At 36.3% G+C, this 25,478-nt stretch overlaps 1 protein-coding gene across 1 annotated transcript in view; it reads left to right on the top strand.

Moving 5' to 3' along the window:
• The window catches only part of ZNF280C (zinc finger protein 280C), a 46,854-nt gene that overhangs the window by 14,207 nt on the left and 7,169 nt on the right, over positions 1-25,478 (top strand). Inside the window, exons 7-13 of the mRNA XM_080831298.1 lie at positions 5,193-5,410; positions 9,469-9,626; positions 10,296-10,396; positions 11,162-11,308; positions 17,199-17,330; positions 18,897-19,195; positions 19,677-19,817. Coding sequence (XP_080687424.1) covers positions 5,193-5,410; positions 9,469-9,626; positions 10,296-10,396; positions 11,162-11,308; positions 17,199-17,330; positions 18,897-19,195; positions 19,677-19,817 — 1,196 coding nt within the window. The remainder of the gene's footprint in view (positions 1-5,192; positions 5,411-9,468; positions 9,627-10,295; positions 10,397-11,161; positions 11,309-17,198; positions 17,331-18,896; positions 19,196-19,676; positions 19,818-25,478) is intronic.

The raw sequence follows: 25,478 nt of genomic DNA, 5'->3' as shown, positions 1-25,478 counted from the left end.
TTGCTTGGGGCACCTGGGTGGCTCAGTGGGTTAAGCCTCTGCCTTCGGCTCGGGTCATGATCCCAGGGTCCTGGGATCGAGCCCCACATCGGGCTCTCTGCTCAGCAGGGAGCCTGCTTCTCCCTTCCTATCTGCCTGCCTCTCTGCCTACTTGTGATTTCTCTCTCTGTCAAATAAAAAATTAAATAATTTAAAAAAAAAAAAAAAAAAAAAAAAAGAAAAGTTAATTGCTTGCTATTTCAAAGATTGGCAGATTTTTCATTGAAATTCAGCATTTTACAAAAAATGTAGAAAGAAAAGAATTGTAAAATTCCAAATATAATTTCTTTATTCTTGGGCAAAACTGTGTTTGATCTATCACTTTTTCTACTTCCCTGAGTGTGATTCCTGTGAACTGGACTTCGGGTTTTGGTTTTATATAAAAATAAACTTTTGCCAGTGTTTTCAGTCTTCCTATCTTTGTGATATTATGTACAGATACTTGATGTTTTTTATCTTTTTAAATTTTTTTATAGTTATAAATATATATGATTTTTCATTAACAGATTTAACTCTTTATTAATGAAGGTCGAGAATCAGACACCACTTTTAAATTGTTGTAGGGTACAGAAAATTGAACAAGTCACCAGTAAAATAATCACTGTTTACAAAGTGAACACTTCCATTACAAGACTGCAGCTCCAGAAAGAGAACACTGGAGTGTATAAGAAAGAGTCACTTCCCCAAATTATCCTTGATTGTGACTTCTAGTTTTGCCTAGTCTTTAACTCTAAATATGTCCACTTTCTCTTGTTTCTTCAACATCATGCCTGTGAAATTTATCCATTCTGTTGCATGTAACAGTGTTCCTTCATTAATATACTTACTACAGTATTTTTTATATTTATAAAAGAATGTAGCAGTGATCCTTCATTAATGTACTCACTACAGTATTCTATTTATAAATACAGAAAAGAGTTATCTATTTTATTATTTTTAAAAATTTTTATGTTGTTTTTTCAGTGTTCCAAGAGTCATTGTTTATACACCACACCCAGTGCTCCATGCAGTATGTGTCCTTAATACCCACCACCAGGCTCGCCCATCTCCCCAGCCCCCTCCCCTCCAAAACCCTCAGTTTGTTTCTCAGAGTCCACGGTCTCTCATGCTTCATCTCCCCCTCCGATTTCCCCCAATTCACTTATCGTTTCCTTCTCCTAATGTCCTCCATGTTATTCCTTATGCTCCACAAGTAAGTGAAACCATATCATAATTGACATTTTAAAATTAACATATAATGTATTATTTGTTTTGGGGTACAGTTCTGTGATTCATCAGTTTTACACAATTCACAGCACTCACCATAGCACATACCCTCCCCAATGTCCATCATGTTTTGCATCATAAATGGAAAGAGAAAAGGCTGAGTAGTTTAGTTACCTTTAGTTTATTTAATTTGAAGGGTAATGAAGTCATGTGATTCAAAAAGTATAAGAAGGTGGGTGTTCATCATTCTTTACCATAAAGGAAATGCAAATTAAAACTACAATAAAATATCACCTAACACGTGTCAGAATGGCTAAAATCAACAGCACAAGAAACAAAAGGTGTTGGCAAGGATGTGTAGAAAAAGGAACCCTCATGCAGTGTTGGTGGGAATGTGAACTGATGCAGGAAAACAGAATGGAGGTTCCTCAAAAAGTTAAAAATAGAACTACCTACCACCAGAATTGCAGTATTGGGTATTTACCCAAAGAATACAGAAACACTAATTCAGAGAGATTCCCTGCACCCCCATATTCATAGCAGCATTATTTACAATAGCCAAGATACGGAAGCAGCCCAGGTATCTATTGATGAATGAATAAAGATGTGGAATATATACACAATGGAATATGAATCAGCCATAGAAAGGGAAATCTTGCCATTTACAGTGACTTGGATGGAGCTAGAGAGTATGCCAAGAGAAATGTCAGTCAGAGAAAGACAAATACCATGTGATTTGACTTATATGTGGAATTTAAGAAACAAACGAGCAAAGGAAAAAAGAGAGAGACTAACCAAGAAACAGACTCCTAACTATAGAGAACAAACTAATGGTTATCAAAGGGGGCAGAAATAGCTGAAATAGGTGATTAAGGACTGCACTTGTGATGAGTACCAGGTGTTGTGTGGACGTGTTGAATCACTATATTGTACACCTGAAACTAATATAACACTGTATGTTAACTAACTTGAATGAAAGTAAAAACTTTAAAAAAAGAAGAAAAAAGAAGGTACACAGTGAAGAATTCCACTTCATCTATTTGCATAGTTCCCAGTAGGACTTGCAAAGGAAATCACTTTTACTAATTTGTTTTATATCCTTTTGACTTAATTTCTGAATGTACAAGCACACATGAGTGTTCTTATTTTCCATTTTATACACAAATCATAGCACCTTATATATATTTCTGTACCTGAAAAAAGTAGCAAACATACTCTAAAATGTAGCTTTTGTTTCTAGTAGCATTGTTTGTCTTTAAAAAAATAAGTGAGACAGGGACGCCTGGGTGGCTCAGTTGGTTAGGCGGCTGCCTTCGGCTCAGGTCATGATCCCAGCATCCTGGGATCGAGTCCCACATCGGGCTCCTTGCTCCGCAGGGAGCCTGCTTCTCCCTCTGCCACTCTGTCTGCCTGTGCTCGCTCTCTCTCTAACAAATAAATAAAAATAAAATCTTTAAAAAAAATAAAAAAAAAATAAGTGAGACTTGTACATTTTAGCTTATGCTTTGTTTTTAGAGGTTTTGTATTTATTTGTCAGAAAGGAAGAGAGTGTGCACACAAGCAGGAGAGCAACAGACAGAGGGAGAAGCAGGCTCCCTGCTGAGAGAGGAGCCCAGTGTGGGACTAAGTCCTAGGAACCTGGGATCATGACCCGAGCCAAAGGCAGAGGCCAACCAACTGAACCATCCAGGCATTCCACTTATGCGTTTTTATATAACAGTTAAATTAACATAATAGTACAGTAAGGATTTCCATTTTGAAAAAAATGTGAATTTTAGTTTATTTGTGAGTGATCTTTTGCTGTTACCATAGGTAAGGAGATTGGTATACCACAGAGATAATCTTTTCTTCCAAAGGAAGAATTTTTAGTGTTAGTTAAACATTCTATTGATCTAAGACACTGTACTAAGCTTTAAGGTATTATTTCATTCAATTTATTTCATTTAGGCTGGATCTTTTTCTCATTGTTTTATAGCCAATTAATTGGCATAGCTGAGATTGAAACCTCAGTCTCTTTGACGGCAAAGCCCAGGTCCTTTTCTCTCCCATTTTGAAAATTGTGTGGGCTGTTTTCTTGAATGTTACATAGAAACTTGAAAATAAGGGGTCTGATTTCTTTTTGGAGTATGGAATTGATAGTTATCAATCAGATCTAACATACTACTATGTTATGAGGTTCCTGTGTCTTCATTTATGTTCATCTGTTTGCTCTGTTATTTTTTTAGTAGGTCTCAGAGTCTCAAATTATCAGTGTTTTCTTTGATACTTTCCAATTCTGTTTTATGGCCATTACTATTTAGGATATAGATGGATATATCTCTTTTAACTTCATTGTGAATGTATCCTTTAGCATTTTTATTAAGTGTTCCCTTTTTGGCCTGGATTCTGTTTTGTTTGACATAGTTTCACAACCCTTGTTTTCTCATTATTACCATTTGCTGTTATAGTCTTTGTTTAACTTTTTATTTTCAAGCCTTCCAAATCACTTTGTTTTGGGTATATTTCTTAATTTCACAGAGTCGTTTTTTTCTTTTGTGATCCTATGTGAAATTTCTTTTTTCAGTAGCTGAGTTAAACCCACCCATCTGTATTCATTGATAGGATAGATTTAATTGATCTGATAGGTTTGATTGGTCTTGATTCTATCACAATTTTTTGTTCTTTATTTTTCTAGGTTTTTCACTTTGTGGTTGCTTTGTGAGTATATAGTTTGGGTTTTTAGAAAAGTTTATATTTTTAGGGGTGCCTGGGTGGCTCAGTGGGTTAAAGCCTCTGCCTTCAGCTCAGGTCATGATCCCAGGGTACTGGGATCGAGCCCCGCATTGGGCTCTCTGCTCAGCGGGGAGCCTGCTTCCTCTCTCTCTCTCTGCCTGCCTCTCTGCCTACTTGTAATCTCTGTCTGTCAAATAAATAAATAAAATCTTTAAAAAAAAAAAGAAAAGTTTATATTTTTGCTCTCTGGCTATTCTTAAAGAATTCTTCTAGTGAAATTCCACAACTGAAAATTGTATATAATAAATGAACTAGTTTTATCTCATTGAGAATTGAAAGTTTATATATGAAAGGGTCCATATTAGGGTCAGTTTATATGAGGTCTTGATTTTATTCATGAGGTTGATTTCCCCTTCACATATTTCAGCATTCTAGATAGAATGTGTTGATGTTTTTAAATTATAACTTACACTTCCCTTTTTGTGTCCCATACATTTTCCAGTACCTTGAGTCTGGGGAATGGCAGGTTACCTGTGCTCAGAGTCAAGTTCCAGCCAGGCTTTACTAAAATACTACTGTATTATTTGATAATTTAACATGTACATAATGGCATATAAAACTACCTTTCTGGGACACCTGAGTGGCTTAGTCAGTTAAGTGTCTTCTTTCAACTCAGGTCATGATCCTAGGCTCCAGGGATCCTAGGTCCAGGGATTGGGCTCCTTGCTCAGTGGGAAGCCTGTTTCTCCCTGTCCCTCTGCCTATAGCTCCCCCTGCTTGTGCTTTCTCTCTCTCTGTCAAATAAATAAGTGAAAATCTTTTAAAAACATAAAATAAATAAGATATTTATTTTAAGATATTAAGATATTAAGCTATATCTTGACATATGAAGTGAATGGTTTTGGACCAAGAATCAAATTATTAAAATATTTATATCTGAAAATGGAAATTACAAGGAAAATGGTGTTAGGTATATAGCCATCCCTGGCCTCAGGTTTTTAATTTGTTTTTGAAGCTATTTCGTTATTAAGGTAAGAGATGTTTGAATTTTTGATTGTTTGAATTTTTTAGACTTTATAAAGAAGCCAACATTTTGGTGACTGTCTCTCCAGATATATTGCCAAGCATAGTTTTACATAAGCTGGCCCTAGTTATAAACACAGAATCATTTTTTTGGTATCTAATTTTTTGAAGAGACCTAAGTAAACCTTACATATATTTTTTTTCTCTTTCAGCGTTGTTGTCCAGACATGGTAAATAAATTTTTGGAAATGATTAAAGCAGAACTTGCTATTACTGAAAATAAAAAAAACGGTGCAGAGAAAGGAAAATTGATCATGTTAGTTAGTGACTTTTACTATGGAAGACATGAAGGAGCTATTGATGATGAACAGAAGACTTACACAACCTTTAAATGCTTCAGTTGCCTGAAAGTTCTTAAAAACAATATTAGGTATGTAAATATTTATTTCTCTTTCTGTCTGAAAATTGGAATGCTACTGATATAAATATCATATCTTTATTTTCCTGTGCTATCCTAGATAAGCAATTTTAACACTTTCTACTAGGAATAAAAGCAGATTATCATGTCAAAGCTTTTGTCTTTTATTGTATTTTAGGAGTTTGACACTTGGATCCCCTTCATTGTATTTCTTTAATGCAACTTAAGAAAGGGCAAAATTTATTTTAACTTAGAGAAAAATCACTTGTCTATATTTATCATTGAACTCCTAATTTTCAATGAGGTATTTTTATTATTAAGCTTCTTTTGAATCTGCTTTGCCTATCACAGGAAGAACTACTTTATCCAGTTTGACCTCTTCCATATTAGTCTTATTTAATGTTCTAGTTTTTCAATTCGTATTATCGTCTTTATCACATTAACCTTGCAGAGAAAGTGATACTTTTCATGATCTTCTTTCAAGAAGTGCCAGTTTATGAAACATGTCTGCTTTGAGTTTATAATTAAACACATTTTAAAAATAGAGATTTAAGTTTCAGTTTTGAAGATTTTGAAGATTTATACGTGTATGCTTTAAATTTTAGGAACTTATACTTTGCAGTCTTTGAGGAATATGGCATATTACATATCTACAATCCTAAGTAAGATAGCAACCAAAACAAAGTAACAAGATAAACTGATTGGTATTTTTCATTGTTTATGTAGTCTGACATTGTCTTTTCAACATTTTATTATAAAAATTTTCAAATATTCCTCAAAGTTGAAAAAATTTTACAGTAAATATCTGTATAATTACCACCTTGATTCTACCATTAACATTTTACCTCAGGTGTACCACACACCTGTTCACCAATAGACTCTATCTGATTTGTTTTACATTTTGGAGTAAATTACAGACATCACTATACTTCCCTTAGACGAGATAGTCGTATGTGTGTGTATTATGCCACACACATATACATACATGTATGTGTAAACTTTTAAAGATATTTACCATTGATAACTATCCTTTGCAACTAGCATTCTTAGGTATCCTATAGGTCATTTCTAAGCCTAGCATTTATTTTATTATCTGATGAATTCTTGAGTCCAAAATGAAGTACATAGAAACCCCCTGAAATGCATTGTAATATAAACCTAAAACAATTATGAATGTTACATTTGTGGTAGTGCCTTAGAGTTTTCAAAGACCTTTCACATATATTTATATGATTTTTCACACTTCTTTTTTTTTAAAAGATTTTATTTATTTATTTGACAGACAGAGATCACAAGTAGGCAGAGAGGCAGGCAGAGAGAGGGGAGGAAGCAGGCTCCCTGCTGAGCAGAGAGCCTGATGCAGGGCTCCATCCCAGGACCCTGAAATCTTGACCTGAGCCGAAGGCAGAGGCTTAACCCACTGAGCCACTTGGGCACCCCGAGTTTTCACACTTCTTTACCCCCTTTTATCAAGTCCTAATAGCCATTAGTCGCTAATGGCCCAGTAGCTTAAGAGAAAAGAATTGTGCTTTGATATGTAACACTGAAAGAGTGTTAGGATAGAACTCCATGACCTGCTTCCATATCTTTACCTTTTTACAGTAAAATACATCAGAAAAGAAAATTAATAAATTTAGTGAAATACATAGAAAAGTGGGTCTCTGTTTAAGTTCCTTTTTATACTTAAATGTTATATGATATTTGAAGTTCTTTCAGCAATAGCATTTTTTTTTCCTGTAAGATTAGTCCATTTACTATTTAACATGAAGTTTCCCTTTTTTTTGTTTTCATTCCAAAGGACTGGTTACACATTATCAGAATATCTAGAAATTTTAAGCTAACCATATTTTATAACATTTAGAAATTTTGTAGCATTTTTGACATATTTTTAGTAAATAAAACCTGAATAGTAGACTCGGGGTAACCAAAGAGGTTAATGTGTGTTAAATAATATTTTACCTTATGGTAAAATCTGGGATGGCAAATTGATGGTTTTAGAGGATGATAGAAGCTGATAGTTCAAGATTTCTACTCTCTGCCCTGTCAAGATATTGTAGGATTATTTTTTCCTGCATTAAGTGTCACTAAAACCAGTTAGGGCTATTTTATTCTGAGAATAGTTTTGTGAGGGGGTTGCTTTTTCCCACATCTCCATCTGCTGGTTTGAGAAACGTGCACTGCCGATGGGGGCAGTGTAGTAATTGAGAAATAGGTAGGTAGTTAACAGATCACTTTTTACAGATAGACTTTATTTATTACTTAAAGTTATGAGCTGAAAGGTTAATGGCTTATGACCTTTATATGTAAATATTTAGCCAAAACTAGAACTTTTTTAAAAAATGGATTTTAATAGAGATGATGTTAAAATTAAAGGAGGTGGTTACCTGGCTGGTTCAGTTGGCAGAGCATGTGATTCTTCATCTCAGGGTCGTGAGTTCAAGCCTCACATTGGGCGTGGAGCCTACTTAAAAAAATTAAAGGAGAAAATAATATTTCAGAGTGTACCATGAGCAGGAGATGTAAAAAGGTAAATGTTAAAGCCTGTGCATTATGATTGCTACCTAGGGTGCACTGTCACTTCAGGATTATATCCTTTTGGGACTCATAATGAATGAATAACTGTTAATATTTGACTCAGTATTAAAATTGTTACTTTGATTGAATAACTTTACTTTGAAATTTAGTAAAAAGTTTTAATAAGCGCTCTGAAATAGATCTGCCTTTTTATATTTTACTCTCCGCCACCGAAGTTCACAATTCCTTCTTAATAAGAAACCTATTAGGGGGATGCCTGGGTGGCTCAGTGGGTTAAGCCTCTGCCCTCAACTCAGGTCATGATCTCAGGGTCCTGGAATCGAGCCCCACATCGGGATCTCTGCTCAGCAGGGGGCCTGCTTCTCTTCCTCTCTCTCTGCCTGCCTCTCTGCCTACTTGTGATCTCTGTCTCTCTGTCAAATAAATAAATAAATAAAATCTTTAAAAAAAAAAAAAGAAACCTATTAGGGAATCTGATAGTGGAATGTAGAGCTAAAAAGTGGACTGTGTTTCAGAGGGCATGGTCTGTGAAAAATGAAGTGTTTACTGCTCACAGTAAACCAGCACTATTAAATAAAACAAAAAGGTTCTTGTAATCAAGAAAAATCCTCATAATTAAAGGTGTTAAAATTGCTACTACTTGCATTTAGAAACCAAAACACAAATAAAAATACTAATTTGTCATTAGGTAGCTGACAACCTATTGTGTATCTTTGAAAGATTTCTCTCGGGACTGTGTAGGTGCTTTCAGTGATAGGATTTTCTTTCTGTAGGGATTTTTATTTTCAAATGTAAATAGTACTTTGTGTATGGAAAAGAAGACTGTTGTCCTTTACAAAATTTGTTTACGGTTTTATTTATTTATTTATTTATTTGAGAGAGACAGAGATAGCGAGAAAAAGAGAGAGAGAGAGAAGGAGTGGAGAGAAGAGGAAGAAGCAGGCTTCCCTCTGAGCAGGGAGCCCAACGCGGGACTTAATCCCAGGACCCTGGGATCAATACCTGAGCTGAAGGCAGATACTTAACTGACTGAGCCACCCAGGAGCCCCTGAGCCCCTTTTTACAAAATTTTTAAAATCTGAAGTAATGAAGAGTTCTAGCAAATTAGTGGTATTTCATATGAACTATATTAATGGATTGTTTTAAAACAAAGATGCAAAGGAAGATGTTTACTGAGCCACTTAATGAAAGTGATTATTGGGACACCTGGATGGCTCAGTCAGTTAAGAGTCTGCCTTCAGCTCAGGTCATGATCCCTGGGTCCTGGGATCGAGTGCCACATCGAGCTTGCTCTGCCTGCCCCTCCCCCTACTTCTGCGCGCACGCACGCGCGCTCTCTCTCTCTCTCTCTCTGACTGACAAACAGAAAAATGTGATTATTCAAAGTGCACACTTTTCTAGAGGACTCTAAGGCTTTAGAGATATTTTGAGTACTACAACTGCATTTTTACCATTTAGATTCAAATCTTTATTTGAGAGGTTTTTTCCCTTGGTTATAAATCTGAATATTTGTACCTATTGATAATCATTTATAGGTTTATGAACCACATGAAGCACCATTTGGAACTTGAGAAGCAGAACAGTGAGAGCTGGGAAAACCACACTACCTGCCAGCACTGTTACCGTCAGTATCCCACACCATTCCAGCTGCAGTGTCACATTGAGAGTACACACACTCCCCATGAGTTTTCTAGTAAGTCACAATTTTATTGAAGTCTTGAACAGTAATTTTTTTGGCCGTCTAAACTATGAGGAATCCTTAAGAATTCTGATTAGAAACCTAAAAATGAGAAATGGACTTTGGATTTGAGGGCACAGTTTTAAAACAAGTTTTCACTTACATAAACTTTTCAATAGAGTTGCTTTTTAAAACTGAAGTCCCTCTTGTACATAGAAACTTCCTTTGCATAACTCGTGCATTCATTGTATATAGGGGGCTAAGTTAGGGTTCTCTGGTTTGCAAGTATGAAATCATTAGTCTTGATTTATACTTTCATAAGAAAAGTAACCACAATGATAATTAAAAATCACAGAGTCTGGGGTTAGCTAGGATTTAAATTCCAGTTCTGCGTCTTAATATAGCTGTGAGATTTCAGGCAAGTTACTTAATCTTTCTGTGCCTCAGGTTCCTCATCTGAAAAATGGGGGTAAAATAGCAGTATTCTGTCAGTGATGGCATGAGAGGTCAGCTAATATAAGTAGAGTCCATGGAACAACATTACAGAGTTAACAACTATAGAACTGTTGGAACCATCACCACTGTTACTATTACTACTTATTGCTAATGTTGTGGATGTACAAAATGAATCTTTTATTTATTATACATCTGTAAAATGGTAATGTGTTTTTTTCCCACTTTCAGCTATTTGCAAAATCTGTGAATTATCATTTGAAACAGAGCATGCTCTTTTGCAACATATGAAGGATACTCATAAACCCGGTGAAATGCCATATATTTGCCAGGTACACATACATTTTATCATGTACTTAGGTGCTTGTTTTAGTTTCCTGTGCTACAAAATAGTATTATTCTATTGATCTTTTTAATAACTGTTAGAATAAAATGAATTACTAAAGTCTTCAATAGTGGAAACTCCTTTGATATAACTCACATATGTGTAGATGGTTTGGACTTGGACTAGAGGCTAGTACTAGACCCCTGTACTAGATAAACAAAATACCCTGCTGGAGAAGACAAATATGTGGATTTTCTTACCATGCGCAGAAGAACATAGACATGGCAGAGAAATAGAAAATGCTGTTAGTTATGGGGAACTCAACTAAATGCTTTGGAACTTATATTTTTCCAGAATTTGAAGTGGTCCCCAATTAGATAGCAAGATAAGAAAAATTGCCTCTTGTCATAGCCTGGATGCTATCTAAAATCGAAAGAAAAGAGTATTCTATTTTATGTAGCAGGAAAAACTTTCTAGGACAAGAGATGTCAGAGTTTGAAAATTCAAGCAAGTTAGGGGGGATAGTAGACCTGAAAAGAAGGAAATCTGGTTATTTTTAGGAATATATCCCTAAACTTCAAAAGATAACTTTTCTGTTTCAAGTATTATACTATTATTTTCAGTGCTAGAATTCTTGGTTGTATAGGCAACAGAGCTGAATTAGTAGTGCATGATATTCCTCTTAAACGAATGACTCGTCATTGCTACTTTGATGTAATTGTGTTTCAGTTATGAACTTTGAAGTTAAACTAAACCTTCTTTGTATTTCTAGGTGTGCCAGTTTAGATCATCAACATTTTCTGATGTAGAAAGTCATTTTAGAGCATCTCATGAAAACACTAAGAACTTGCTCTGTCCATTTTGCCTCAAAGTTAGTAGAATGGCAACTCCCTACATGAATCATTACATGAAGCATCAGGTGAGATTTAGCAGTTATTTGCTCATTTTGTCTTAGTAAAAAGGTAGATACATAAAACCTTGAGCATTGGTTAGATTTGTTCTAAAAGGAAAGTTAAGTGGTTCCAAATGACACAATTTATTAATTTACAATTTATGCTGAATGACTTGTGAAACTTCCACTTCTTTTCTTTGTCTGCCTCCTAGTGGTGATGAGGCTCTTAACTAGTGAAGATTCAAAGACAGGTAGAAATAGGAACCCTGGAGTGGAAGGGAAGAGGAAAGATGGGTGAAATATTTAAGTTGACTATTTCAGGGGTCTAAGAGTGGTGAAAATGGGAATGATTTTGAAGGTAGTTAATCAAGAGCAAGAAAGAGGAGGTATTGGAACTAGGGATTGAGATTGAGGACTCAATCTTCTTTTTTCCTCCTCTTCAAACTTCATTTCCACTTTTTAGCTCACTTTTCATTATGAAAAGATATGTGGTTGTTATTAGCAACCCAGAATGGTCTTTTGTAGCAGCGAGTGACAAAGAAAACAGCAATGACACTTATTTCTAAATATGTGAACTATGCCAAAGAGCTATATTTAGGTTAAAACTTGTTTCTGGATGATTTTTGCCAGTTCTGCTATGTAATTTCTGGAATACTGGTGTTAGTGCTTGCCCTTTTCTCTTGAATTTTCATTTTATCCTTGCTGGGTCTTTTCCTGACACAATTAGACCATCCTTTAGTTAGGGTGAAAACTTTGATGAAACAGTAAGCCTATTCTTGAGTGTTTGAAAGAGCAGCGGTACCTTTGCCAAAATTAGAAGTCAACAGGTTTACAAATGTGATTATGTAATCAAGTTTTGTCTCCTCACTGATCAGCTCATTACATTTTCTTACTGTTGATTGCACTGTCATGGTCAAATTACTCAGCATTGATGCTAACATGGTTTTCAGTTCTAGTCATTAGATGATCACGAAATCAACTTGTTAATTGAAAAAAATTTACAAAATTAGAATATTCAAGTACGTTCAGAATCACCTATGTTATGACTGGGATGGTTCCAATATGCTGGCATGACATCTCACCCTTAAGAACCTCAGGCAAAATCTTTCTATTCTAGAGTTTCCCCAACAATTTTCCATCAGATGTTAATAGCTGCCCCACTCTAAAATTGTTCCTAGGAAAAGAAATTCAGTAAATGGCTAGATTTATAAAATTAACAGGTTTTTTTAAATTTTAAGATTAGAGCTTTTAAAATGCTGGAAAACCTCATAAATCTCCAAGGAAAGGATATTGTATAGACTGTCCCCAATACTTATTTAACCATTTATTTGCACAATACTTATTAACATTTCTTGAGAAATAGTTCGGAAAATGCTGGTCTTGGTTCTCTATTCCATCTTTTGACCTTTGATTTTGAAAGGAAGAATGAGATATAAAACAGCTCTAACTACTTCATTATGAGGCTTTTAACATAGTGCTTTCTGCCATGCTTTCCTAAGCTCCAGAGCGAGGTATAGATGTAACAGAGTAATAGTATCCTTAGAAAGGTAAGAAAGAGATGGGTGGACCTGGTATGGGGACTGTGTCTCTTAAAAGTGGTTTACCTGATCTGTAGTCACTCTTCATACCCTGAATTGTATGTCTTCACTTGCCAGGTGTATAAGAAAGAGTTAACCCAGCAGGTGTGAGTTGTTCAAATCCTGTACATTTTCAGAAGGGTCTACTTGCATACTTCCATAATTGGCCCTTGGCTAACTCCTGGAAACCGAGCCTTTGTTATTAATTGATGAGTGTTTTTCATGTCTGGAACCTGAGCCAAATTGTACCAGCTTTTCTAGATCGTTTGTACAAAAAGTATGATTATGGTGAACACCTGCTTTTCCTCTGGGAGACTGAAGATTTGGTGACTAAACCTTGTCAAAAAAACCCAAAAAACTCTGACCTCTTAGACTCAAGAGAGCTTTCCTGGTAAAAAGCACTTCGTACATGTTGCTGCAGTTAGTTGCTGGGGGATTGATTGAGTCATGACCTGGGCAATTCCATTGGGAGAGGGTGCTTGGAAACTGGTGCCAGTATCCTCCAGACTCAACCCAATGCCCTTTAATCCTGCTCTGTATCCTTTCATTATAATAAATCACATCTATGAGTTTAACAACTTCTAAGTCCTATAAGTTCTGGGAGTAGTCTTGAGGACTACTGGCACAACATTGGTGTCCGGTTTTTGTGAGTTTGGAGTACCTAAGAGGTAGGCAGTCAGCAGTCAACAGAGGAAAGACTCTATTTTTTTTTAAAGATTTTATTTATTTGACAGAGAGATCACAAGTAGGCAGAGAGGCAGACAGAGAGAGAGGGGGAAATCAGGCTCCCTGCTGAGCAGAGAGCCCGATGCAGGGCTCGATCCCAGGACCCTGAGATCATGACCTGAACCAAAAGCAGAGGCTTAACCCACTGAGCCACCCAGGCACCCCAAGGAAAGACTATTAATCAGAAGGATCATCAAGCATTTTTCAAAGCACTTGCAGTTTATATAGTTGTTCACAGAAGACTCAAAAACTGTAACTGAGCAAGATTATACTTGTAATTGAGGTAAGGTAAGTGTGATTTTAGATATTAGGAATTATTGACTATATGGCTCATTTTATTCTTTTTAAAGACTTTAGTTGTAACCTTTTCCTAAAAGGAATATATTATCATGTCTGAAGTGATTTTAGAGCTAACAAATACAGTTTGCACAACTTTTAAGAAAGGATGAGGGACCTTAGATATGTCAAGTATTCTTACTAGATCTTTAAAAAAAATCACAAGTAAATATATACTAATCACGTGCGATATGACAGTCACAGTGTTTTTACTTCCATTATTTTGTTTAGTCCTCTCAACCACTTTATAAAACAGGTATGTGATCATTTTCATTTCATCGATGAGGAAACAAAGATTTAGAGAGAATAAGTTACTTGCCCAATGTCATATTCTCTAATAAAGGGCAAAGCCAAAAATAGACTTAAAGCCCAAGGTTTTACTAGTCATATCCTTTACTGAAGCTAGGTCTCAAAGCATATATTACAGATAGTCAGAATTAGCCTTCAAAATTCTTCAGATCACCCAGATAATACAGTGTGTTTGTCAGGAAGTTCAACTGAGACAAGTTATTCTCTATCCTTGGAACAGACCACCAATTTTTTGGTTGAATGTCGTATTATTTAAAGATGTTCTGTATTATCCTCCTTACCACGTCTCAAGCATACATGCATTAAGATATGCAAGACTTGAGTCCAACTAAGGGAATAGTAGCTTAATGTCTCCCATCCCAGGGTGCTGGGTAAATGCTCATTCAATGAAATGGCAGACATTTTCAACTAGTTAAATTGTGCCTGCTTCTCTTGTGCACGCTCTGTCAATCTCTTGCTGTCTGCCTCACTATTTATTTAACAAATATTTATTGAGTGCTTAATATATGCCAGGGACTGTTTTACAGAAGTGAGCAAAGCAAAGTTTGTGCTCTCTGGAATTTGAACTGTAGTGAAAAAGTATGTGTATTATATCTGAATGTTTATGTATGCCAGCTGGTGATAAGTACCATGGGAAGAAAACATAGGAGGGCTGTGAGTGCCACGACTTAGGAGGTGAAGGAGCCATTTCTGTTTTTTATATGGGCAAAGAGAGCCTCTCCAGAGAAAATAAGGGGTTAGCTATGTGGGTATCTGGGAGAGAACATTCCAAGGAGAGGGAACAGTAAGTAGCAGTGAGGTGAGCATATATCTAGATGTTCAAGGAGCAGCAAGAAGGCCAGTGTGGCCGGAGCATGGCAAACAAGTGGGAGGAAGAGTAGTAGGAGAGAAGATCGTACCAGTAGAGTGCAGAGCAGATGGCGTAGGGTCTTGTGAGCCAGAGTTAGGATTTTGGTGTGGTATGGAAAGCCATTGGCAGCTTTAAGCACGTGAGAGATGACTCTGGAAACTATGGAGAGAATACACTGTTAGGAGGAAAGAGTGGAAACAAGAAGGCGGAAGGCTATTGTTAGAGTCCGGGTGAGTGGCTTGGACTGATACTGTGGCTGAACAGGTGATCGTGAAGGTAGAGCTGACAGATTTTATTAATGGGTTGGTGGATGTGGGGTGTGAAAGACAAGAGTTAAGAGTAACAGAATTCTTTTGTCCTGAGCCACTACCAAGAATTGTGTTCTCATATATTGAGATATTGGGAAGACTAGGCAAGGAACAGATTTTTTTTTTCAGGGTGAATAGGGGAAAATTTAGAGTTCAGTTTTGTCCATGTTGACTTGAAATACCTATTAGATATCAAGTAGTGATGTGGAATAGGCAATTGGATGGATACTACTTAAAATCGTGAAACTAGATGAGGTGTAGGTACCAGCAGAGAAAAGACTTCCAGGAACTGTACTCTGGGGAATTTTCTTTCTGTCCTGTTATCTTGCTGTCTGTTTCTTGACTGAGATCTTTTTCCCTTTCTTCTCTCTTTTGAGCATATATTAGGTGAATCTGTTTATGTTGCCTGTACCTATGATATGATCCAATGCACCATACTTTAAAATTGTCTTAAAAATGAACCTAAAACAGTAATATACAAACATTTCCATATTGCTTTGAAATTTTTAAAAAAGATTTTATTTATTTATTTGACAGAGCACGCACAAGCAGGGGGAGTGGCAGTCAGAGGGAGAAGGGGAAGCAGGCTTCCCGCCGAGCAGGGAGCCCGATGCGGGACTCGATCCCAGGACCCTGGGATCATGACCTGAACCAAAGGCAGATGCTTAACTGACTGAGCCACCCAGGCGCCCCTGCTTTGAAATTTTTAAAGAAATTTTATTTATCAAATGCCTGATGTGCACCAATAACTGCTAGCTACTTTCATTTATTTTAACTCATTTGCTTCTCCTAAATGACTGTTTTGTGCTTAACATAGAAATAGTGACAGGCCTGTGGAGATGTAGCTTTGGAGAAAACATTCTTTTGCATTTGTATGTTCTAAATTTACATATAAATATAAAATATATTTTTAATTAGTGAGAGCATATACATAAAGAGCATATACATATACATAAAGACTGTAATTGTTAATATATACTAGAAGACCCACTAGTTGTGAGCAAATGACTTAGAGCTCTCTTGGGTCCCACTGATCAAATAATAATAGGCCTGAGTTTGAGAAGGGACCTAGTCAAGGGGTTCTCTGACAGTAGATTGGGATCAATTGTTCTGATTTGTACTTCTACACCTATGCTGTTCAATATCACAGCCACTAGCCACCTGTGTCTATTTAAATTTAAATTAAATTGTTTGGTTATAGGAATTTCAACTTTTTATGAAGCAAATAGAAGTTTTAAAAATTAAAAATAACTTGGTCTTTTCTACTCATTTTCATGGTATCATGTGTTTGAATGGTTTATACTTCAAATTTATAATTATATACTTCATGGTATCACGTGTTTGAATGGTTTATACTTCAAATTTATAATTATATACTTCAAATTTATAATTAAAAATGCTTTCATGCTACAAAGGTTTAGGACTCATCACATTTTAACCTAACTGATACAGTTTTCATTTTGATTGCCTTTATGGTAACAAATACTTTTTTTTTAAGATCTTTTTTTTTTTTAGTAAATGGCTACACCCAATGTGGGATTCAGAATTAAAACCCTGAGACCAAGAGTTGTATGCTCTACTGACTGAGCCATCCAAGCACCCCACAAATGCTTTTGAAACACGAATACTAATGCAAGCAGTGTTTTTAAAAATGAAATAATATTTTGGCATTATTTATGATGGGATATGGTAAAATACGGGGTTTTAAAAATTATTTAGCTGTTACAATTTGAACTTCAGGTTCCAGGATTTGTGGTGGTAGAAGTTACTATTTCTGATAGTATTTTTAATTTTTTTTTTTTTGTAAACAGAAAAAAGGAGTTCATCGTTGTACAAAATGCAGACTACAGTTTTTGACCTGCAAAGAGAAACTGGATCACAAGACCCAGCATCGGACCTTTATAAAGCCTAAAGAGCTAGAAGGATTGCCTCCTGGTACAAAAGTGAGTTTTAAATATGCTGTATTTTAACATTTTGTGTGATAATAGAAGTAAATTCCTGCCTGGCTTTATCTATAATATTAAAAATTAACTTCTGCCTGTCATTAAGATTTAATTTTAGGTTTTGTCATTGTTTTTTTAGGATTTTATTTATTTGTCAGAGAAAGAGAGCACAAGCAGGGGGGAGTGGCAGGCAGAGGGAGAAGCAGGCTCCCTGCTAAGCAAGGGGCTCAATGCGGGACTCGATCCCAGGACCCTGGGATCATAACCTGAGCCGAAAGGAGACACTTAACTGACTGAGCCACCTGGGTGTCCCTTAGGTTTTGTCATTCTTATGTTTGGAAAGAAAAACTAATACCCTTTGTTTTTTGAGTTATTTGACACATGCTACATTGAAGCACATTCCTTTGTAGTGAGTGCAGCTAGATCAACTGTAGACTGTTAGTGAATTGTTTCAATACTCTGTAGGCTGTTTGTGAGCTCTTCCAGTTGGCAGCATATAGGTCTGCTTCAGCTGCTAGACTGTAATGTTAAGAATCATGTTTAGTTTATCTTTGTGTCCCTAGCATCTATCATAGTTCCTTGAGTGCCATCCTTTGTTGAAGCTGGCATTACTGAGTCTACTCTCCATTCCTTATATATCCTGTATAGAGGTCCCTTATTAGAAATACAACTTGCCAGATGTCTGGCTGGCTCAGTTGGTAAGTGCCTGCCTTCAGCTCAGGTTGTGATCCCAGGGTCCTGGGACTGAGTCCCGCATCCAGCTCCTTGCTCAGTGGGAGCCTGCTTCTTTCTCTGCCTGCTGCCCACCATGCTTGTATGCTCTCTCTCTCTCTCGCTCTCTCTTTCTCTCTGACAAATAAAATCTTTTTTAAAAAAGAAATATGGTTTGCAAATACTTTCTCTCATTCTGTGGGTTGTCTTGTCAGTTTCTTAACATTGTCCTTTGAAACACAAAAGTCTAAAATTTTTATGAAGTCCATTTAATCTATGTTTTTCTTTGGTTGTTGTGCTTTTGCTATCGTATCTAAGGAGTCATTGCCCAACCCCCAAATCATGGAGATTTACTCCTGTTTTCTTCTAAGAGTTGTAGTTTTAGCTCTTACAGTTGATACGTTTTGAGTTAATTTTTGTATCTAGTATGAGATAGGGGTCCAAATTCATGCTTTTGCATCTAGATATCCAGTTGTGCTGGCACCATTTGTTTGATTAGACTAGCGTTTCCTCCGCTGAGTTGTTTTGGTACCCTTGTCAAAAACCAATGGACTAGGGGCACCTGGGTGGCTCAGTGGGTTAGGCCTCTCCCTTCGGCTCGGGTCATGATCTCAGGGTCCTGGGATCGAGTCCCGCATCCGGCTCTCTGCTCAGTGGAGAGCCTGCTTCCTTCTCTCTCTCTCTCTCTGCCTGCCTCTCTGCCTACTTGTGATCTCTCTCTGTCAAATAAATAAATAAATTCTTAAAAAAAAAACCAATGGACTATAATGTCAGGGTACACAGTGAACTTTTTAATATTAATGTGAGGATTAATTTTCTAAAATGTGTATATATATTTTACCTTCTTTTTTATAGGTTACTATTCGAGCCTCAATTGGACCGCTTCATTCAAAACCAGTTACTTCATCTCCCAGTAGTAGCGTTCCAAGCACTTCTTCTTTTCAGCTCTCACCTGCCAAGTCTAAAAGTACAACTGCTAAGAATCTCACAAAATCTAATGCAAGTAAATCTAAGGCAAGTAAGCCTCATGCAACTAAACCTAATGCCAGTAAGCGAGGTAGAGGTGCATCTAAATGCAAGACTAAAACCTCTTACAAGCAAAAGAAACAGCGCAACAGAAAGAATAAAATCAGCATAGCTTTGAAGAACTTAAGGTAATATCTTCTTTTCCTGATATATAATACTAATTGAATATGAAATATTAAAGGTTTATTTTAATATAATTTATCATATCGCAAAGGTCCCTTACGTGGTTACTGCTGATCACTTGTCTGACATAAAGGCTAAGCAGACAATAAAAAGGTACTCTTTACAACCGCTGAGCGGAACTGGAATTGGTGTTCATTGTATAATTATCATCAATTACATTAATCTATTTTGTGCTTATATCTTGTGATAGTTGAATTGATTAATGTGATCCCTTTTATTCCAGGGAAACACTAACTGGTGTTTGATTTTTGACACTTATTCTAGCTTATTGTTTCAAATCAAATTTGAGCAACTTCAAATTATGTCTCTACTTAAAGATGTTAATTTATACATCTTAGCTTCAGTTAATAAAACATTAATAAGGGTTTACCTTATTATTTTTGTTCCATAATATGTTTTCGTCTTTTTTTTTCCTGTCTCTATAAGGTGTCGTCGGGGAGTTCACAAGTGCATTGAGTGTCATTCCAAAATAAAAGATTTTGCAAGCCACTTTTCAATATATATCCACTGTAATTTTTGCAAATACAACACTAACTGTAACAAAGCCTTTATAAATCATATGGTGAGGTAAGTTAAACACGTGCACCACCAATCAACATTCCCATTTAAGATGTTTGTTTTTTTAAAACTTAAGTTGTCCTATTAGTTGTCATATCAAGGAGCTGAAAGGATTGAGTAATAGGGAACTTCTAGGATATTACTTAACATTTTTTTTCCAGTGTAATAAATCGTGAAATTAGGGAGACAGAAATTTTTAAGAACAGTTAGACCAATGAAATTAGAATAGGTTTGTTTGGTGAATTTGTTTTTTTAGTTTGTTTTTCTAAGTCCTTTAAAATGTCATTATTCTCAAACATAAAATTTTTAATGTTTTCAAAATATTTATCAGATAAATACATGTAACCACATAAGTGTTATCCTCTTCAAAGCAGGCACTTTGAGAGATTCCAGGTTTATCAAAGATGCTAAGAATATTATTGGCGCTCACATGAGTGCACTCTACCCCCACCACTCCCTCCCTTCTCCCCCTTTCAAACATCTTTCTGTCCATTAGTCTTTCAAGCCATTTATCTTTGCATTCATTCAATGAAATGTGAAATGAGAGACTATAGGGATATTCTAGTCATGATGCTACTATTAGAATTCCTTTTAATACATCAATTCAATTTGTATTATTTGAGCGCCTACCATGTACTACAGGCTAGAGAAGGACTTCTGAGACCACGTTACTTTCATTTGGACCTCATTAGTGCAGCTTACTTTATTCTTTCAAGAAGGATTTTTTTTATACATAAAAATTGTTCAGATATAAATCTGCTAAGTTATTTATTCAAACTGAGGTAGTTCCATTTATTTTCAGTCAGAAATAAGATATAACCAATAAAAGTGGTTTTCTTGCAGATCATGACAAGACCTCTGTGACATGTTATACCCCATTCCTTATCTCTGTCCCAACTCCACTCATCATATACAGTGTTCATTCATTTTGAATTCTCATTACCTCGTGATTTTTAGAGTCTTGACACTTCTTTCCAGTCCAGCAGCACCAGTCTAACTTCATATCAACCTCACCCTTAAGGTCATTTGTTTTGAATGTTGTTTGCTTTTTATCCTAGAATCCTTTACATCTTCAGACATGTTTAACCTTGCTGTCCTTGAATCTCATCCTTTTCGATCTTTTGCTGTGCTCCTTTCCAAACTACCAAACTGCACTTGATTTAATTAGCTCTGAATTTGTGATTTTTAACTTTAATTTAGTTCTTTGTTTTTAAAAATACCTCTTTGTTGTTGTTTTTTTATCTACAACATCTTTTTAAATCGTTTTCAATACCCTTAGATTTTATTCTAGTCTGTCTCTTGGCTTTTAGTCTTGTTCCTACTAATTACTCAGAGGTCATCCTTCTCATTTTTACCAAGATTAACTTTTTTCTACCTCAAGTTTTTCTCCCTTTATCCAGGCATTAATCTCAGAAAAAGACATTTCTCACTTTCTGAAAGCAAATTCTGCCTCTTGTGTCTTCCATTTTCTCTACAGCCTTACTCAGTTATTTTGTATCTTCATTTCATCTCTTTCTTTCTACTACATTCCTTCTGCCTGCACATATTTTCAGACATTTTTTTAGGATGAATGAGATTTGCCTTCACTTTGCATATTTTCTTGTCTTCCTTTTACTGTCAACATTTTAAAGAGTTTCTTTACTTCTTATTTGCTACTTCTTTACTAACTTTGTGATTTGAGTATCACCCCCACCTGTTAGTTAAAGCTGCCCCTTTAAAAATTATCAGTCAATCATATCCGAATCACTAAATGTACTCACTAGTTTTCATTCTTACTCTTCTGTGACTTCTTTAGAATATTTGATACTTTTGATCACTCACTTTTGAAAATCTTCTCCTCAACTTCTCTTACTATGTTACCATCATTTTTTTTCTTCCCTTTTGGCTACTCTATTTCATTAACTTTTCTTTTTTTGCCTCAGACATTTTTTTCCTTTTAAGTTTTTCATTTAAATTCCAGTACAGTTGACATACAGGGTTACATTAGTTTCGGGTGTACAGTATAGTGATTCAGCAATTCCATACATTACTCAGTATTCATCATGATAAGTGTGCTCTTACTCCCCATCACCTGTTCCACCCATCCCCCACCCAGCTCCCTCTCTGATAACCGTCGGTTTGTTCTCTGTCCTTAAGAAAAAAAGCATTTGCTTTTTTCTTAAATTCCACATGAGTGAGATCATACGGTGTTTGTCTTTCTCTGACTTATTTCACCTAGTATTATATATATCGCCTCTATCCCATCCACATCATTGCAAATGGCAAGATTTCATTCTTTTTATGGCTGATACATACAAACACACATACACACACCCCACATCTTTATCCGTTCTGGACACTTGGGTTGCTTCCATAGTTTGACTATTATAAATAATGCTGCAATAAACATAGCAGTGTATGTATCCCTTTGATTTAATGTTTTGCATGTTTTGGGTAAAACCCCAGTAGTGCAATTATTGGGTCCTAGGGTAGTTCAGTTTTTAACTTTAGAGGAACCTCCATATTGTTTTCCACAGTGGCTGCACCAGTTTGCATCCCACCAACAGTGCATGAGGGTTCCTTTTTCTACATAATCTTGCCAATACTTGTTGTTTCTTGAGTTTTTTGATCTTAGCCATTCTGACAGGTATGAGGTGATATCTCATTGCTGTTTTGATTTGCATTTTCCTGATAATGAGTGATGCTGAGCATCTTTTCATGTGCCTATTAGCCATCTGGATGTATTCTTTGGAGAAATGTCTGTACATGTCTTCTGTCCATTTTTTAATTGGATTATTTGGGTTTTGGGTGTTGAGTATATCAGTTCTTTATGTATTTTGGATATTAACCCTTTATTTGATTTGTCCCTTGTAAATATCTTCTCCCATTCAGTAGGTTGCCTTTATTTCCTTACCTTTTCTTTTTTTCAACTCTTTTTGCCTCTTTACATTCCCTTTCTTAGTACCTTAATCACTCAGAATTTTGTTTTACTTTTCAACTATAAATCCTCCAGTTTCAGTGCTGAGTTTTGCTGAGATCCATCTCTTTATCAGTTTGATAAAAATTTTCACCTTTGACCCACTGGTATCTATAAAGAACAAAATAAGTCAAACATTATTGTATGTCTGGGATCCAAATTACCATCACCCCAATACTCTTTTAAGCTCAGCTTGTCTCAAGGTGTCATTTGCAGAAATGTGGCGCATCAACTGAAAATAATACACTTTAAGTTTCTGAAGCCTTTGGTGCTCTCTTGATCTGCTACCATTCATAACAGCTTCCTGAATGTCCACATTCTGCAATTTACCACTCTGCCTCCCAACTACTGCAGGTCTTTCTATACCCGGTTGCTCTAAACCAGGCCCCAGCAAATCTTTCTCTCAGTATACTGCTGGGAAGAATGCTCATATTTTGCAAATTGAAGTATAATTAACATACAGTTATATTAGCTTCAGGTGTACAATATAATGATTCAGCAATTCTATACATTGCTTAGTGTTCATCAAGATAAGTGTATTCTTTTTTAAGATTTTATTTACTTAGAGAGAGCACAAAACGGGCAGGGGAGGGGCAGAGGGAGAGGAAGAAGCAGAGATAACATTTGCAAATTTCTTCCCCAGTTTAGTAGGATGCCTTTTTGTTTTGCTGATGGTTTCCTTTGCTATGCAAAGGCTTTTTATTTTGAGGGCAGCTGGTGGCTCAGTCAGCTGGGCTTCAGACTCTTGATCTCAGCTCAGGTCTTGATCTCAGAGTGGTGAATTCAGGCCCTGTGCTGGTTTCCACACTGGGCGTGGAGCCTACTTAAAAAAAAAAAAAAAAAAACTTTCTATTTTGGTGTAGTCCCAGTAGTTTAATTTTGCTTTTGTTTTCCTTACCTGAGGAGCCATATCTAGAAAAATGTTTCTATGGCTGTTGCCAAAGAAATTACTGCCTATGTTTTCTTCCACGAGTTTTATGGTTTCAGGTCTCACATTAGGTCTTTAATCCATTTTGAGTTTATTTTTGTGTATGGTGTAGGAAATTGGTCCAGTTTCATTCTTTTGTATGTAGCTGTCCAGGTTTTGTAGCACCATTTTTCAAAGACACTGTCTTTTCCCCCATTGTATATTCTTGCGTCCTTTGTCATAGATTAATTGACCATGTAAGTATGGGTTTATTTCTGGACTCTCAGTTCTGTTTCATTGATCTATGTATCTGTTTTGTGCCAGTACCATACTGTGTTGATCACTACAGCTTTCTAGTATATCTTGAAATCTATAATTGTGATACCTTGAGCTTTGTTCTTTTTCAAGATTGCTTTGGCTGAGGTGCCTCGTTAGTGTAGTAGGTAGTGCATCAGTCTCATAATCTGAAGATTGCTTTGGCTATTCGATATCTTTTGCGGTTCCATACAAACTTTTGGATAATTTTTTTCTAGTTCTGTGAAAAATGTTGGTATTTTGACAACAATCACAAATGCTGGTCTTCTATTCTGTGCCAAACACATGTCTGCCCCAATGGAGCTTTAATTCTGCCCCTAAATTATAGGACATTAAATTGGAAAATATTTTTATGTTTCTTAAACCCATGGTCATTCTGTCCTCCTGCCTCACATTTTCCATAGGTTCTTCAACTGTCTTCTAGGCCTTCAATACCGTACTATCCCAAAATATTTCCGTTGGCCTCAGACTTCCTTTATAACCTTTTCCTAATTTCCAGTGAGCCCCAACCTTCTACTGCATTGTCATCACACACATGGAGCACTTACTCATTATTAACCTCATAAAGACCTGAAAGTATCCACTTCTACTTTTCTAAAGGCCTTTGCCTTCCCCCTAATTCAGTGGTGTCTTGCTTCCTTTGTTGCCTCAGGTACCTCCCCCTGAATGGTACACCCTGACCCAGTGTGGACTTTTGTTGTAGACTTGAGCTCTGTACCTACAGAGTCTTACTTTCTTAGAGGCTGAGTACCTTTATTCCCAGTCCACACCAACTCTGTAACAAGTCAGGCCCCCCAAATTAATCTTCCCGAACATATAGTTTGTTTCATATTCATATAGTTTGTTTCATATTCAGTCTCTAAAGTGGTTTTCCTTATTCTTTGTTATTCCTTGGACTGCCCCTCTCCCTCCCTCTCCGTTTACCTTCTTCTGTGAAGAATCTGATCACCACAGCCACTCATAGGAATCATCCCTTCCTTTGAGTTCTATACCATTCAGCTATTCTGCCTTATATTAAATGTGTCTGTCTTATCTACTTGAGAGAGCAGTTCTTTGTACTCAGCATGGCACCTATTCTGCAGCTATTTTCATGGGATTATAGCTAGCCAGTATCATTTTTTTCCGATGCATACATGGTATGCTGGTGATAGTTACCTTTTGTCTAATGATAATCATTGACCTGGTGTGTTGGCTGGTTTGGGTCTGTCAGTGCAAGCTAGGACAGCTAGTGTTTCTCAAACTTTAGCTTGCATAAGAATCACCTCAAAAACTTGTTGAAACTGGTTTCAGGGTCTCACTGCCAGCAATTCAGCAGGTCTAGAGGAGGACCTGAGACTTTGTATTTATGATGAGTTCCCCGGTGATATGGATGCTGTTATGAACCACACTTTGAGTAATACTGTGCTATGCCAGTCCTGGCTAATACCACCTGACTTTCTAATACAGGAAAGCTTTCCTTATCAATTTAAAAGGGAGTATAGGGATACCTGGG

This window comes from Martes martes, assembly GCF_963455335.1.
Source record: "Martes martes genome assembly, chromosome: X".
NCBI lineage: Eukaryota > Metazoa > Chordata > Mammalia > Carnivora > Mustelidae > Martes > Martes martes.
The sequence above is the reverse complement of the archived record's forward strand: the minus strand, read 5'-3'. Positions and strand labels throughout refer to the sequence as shown.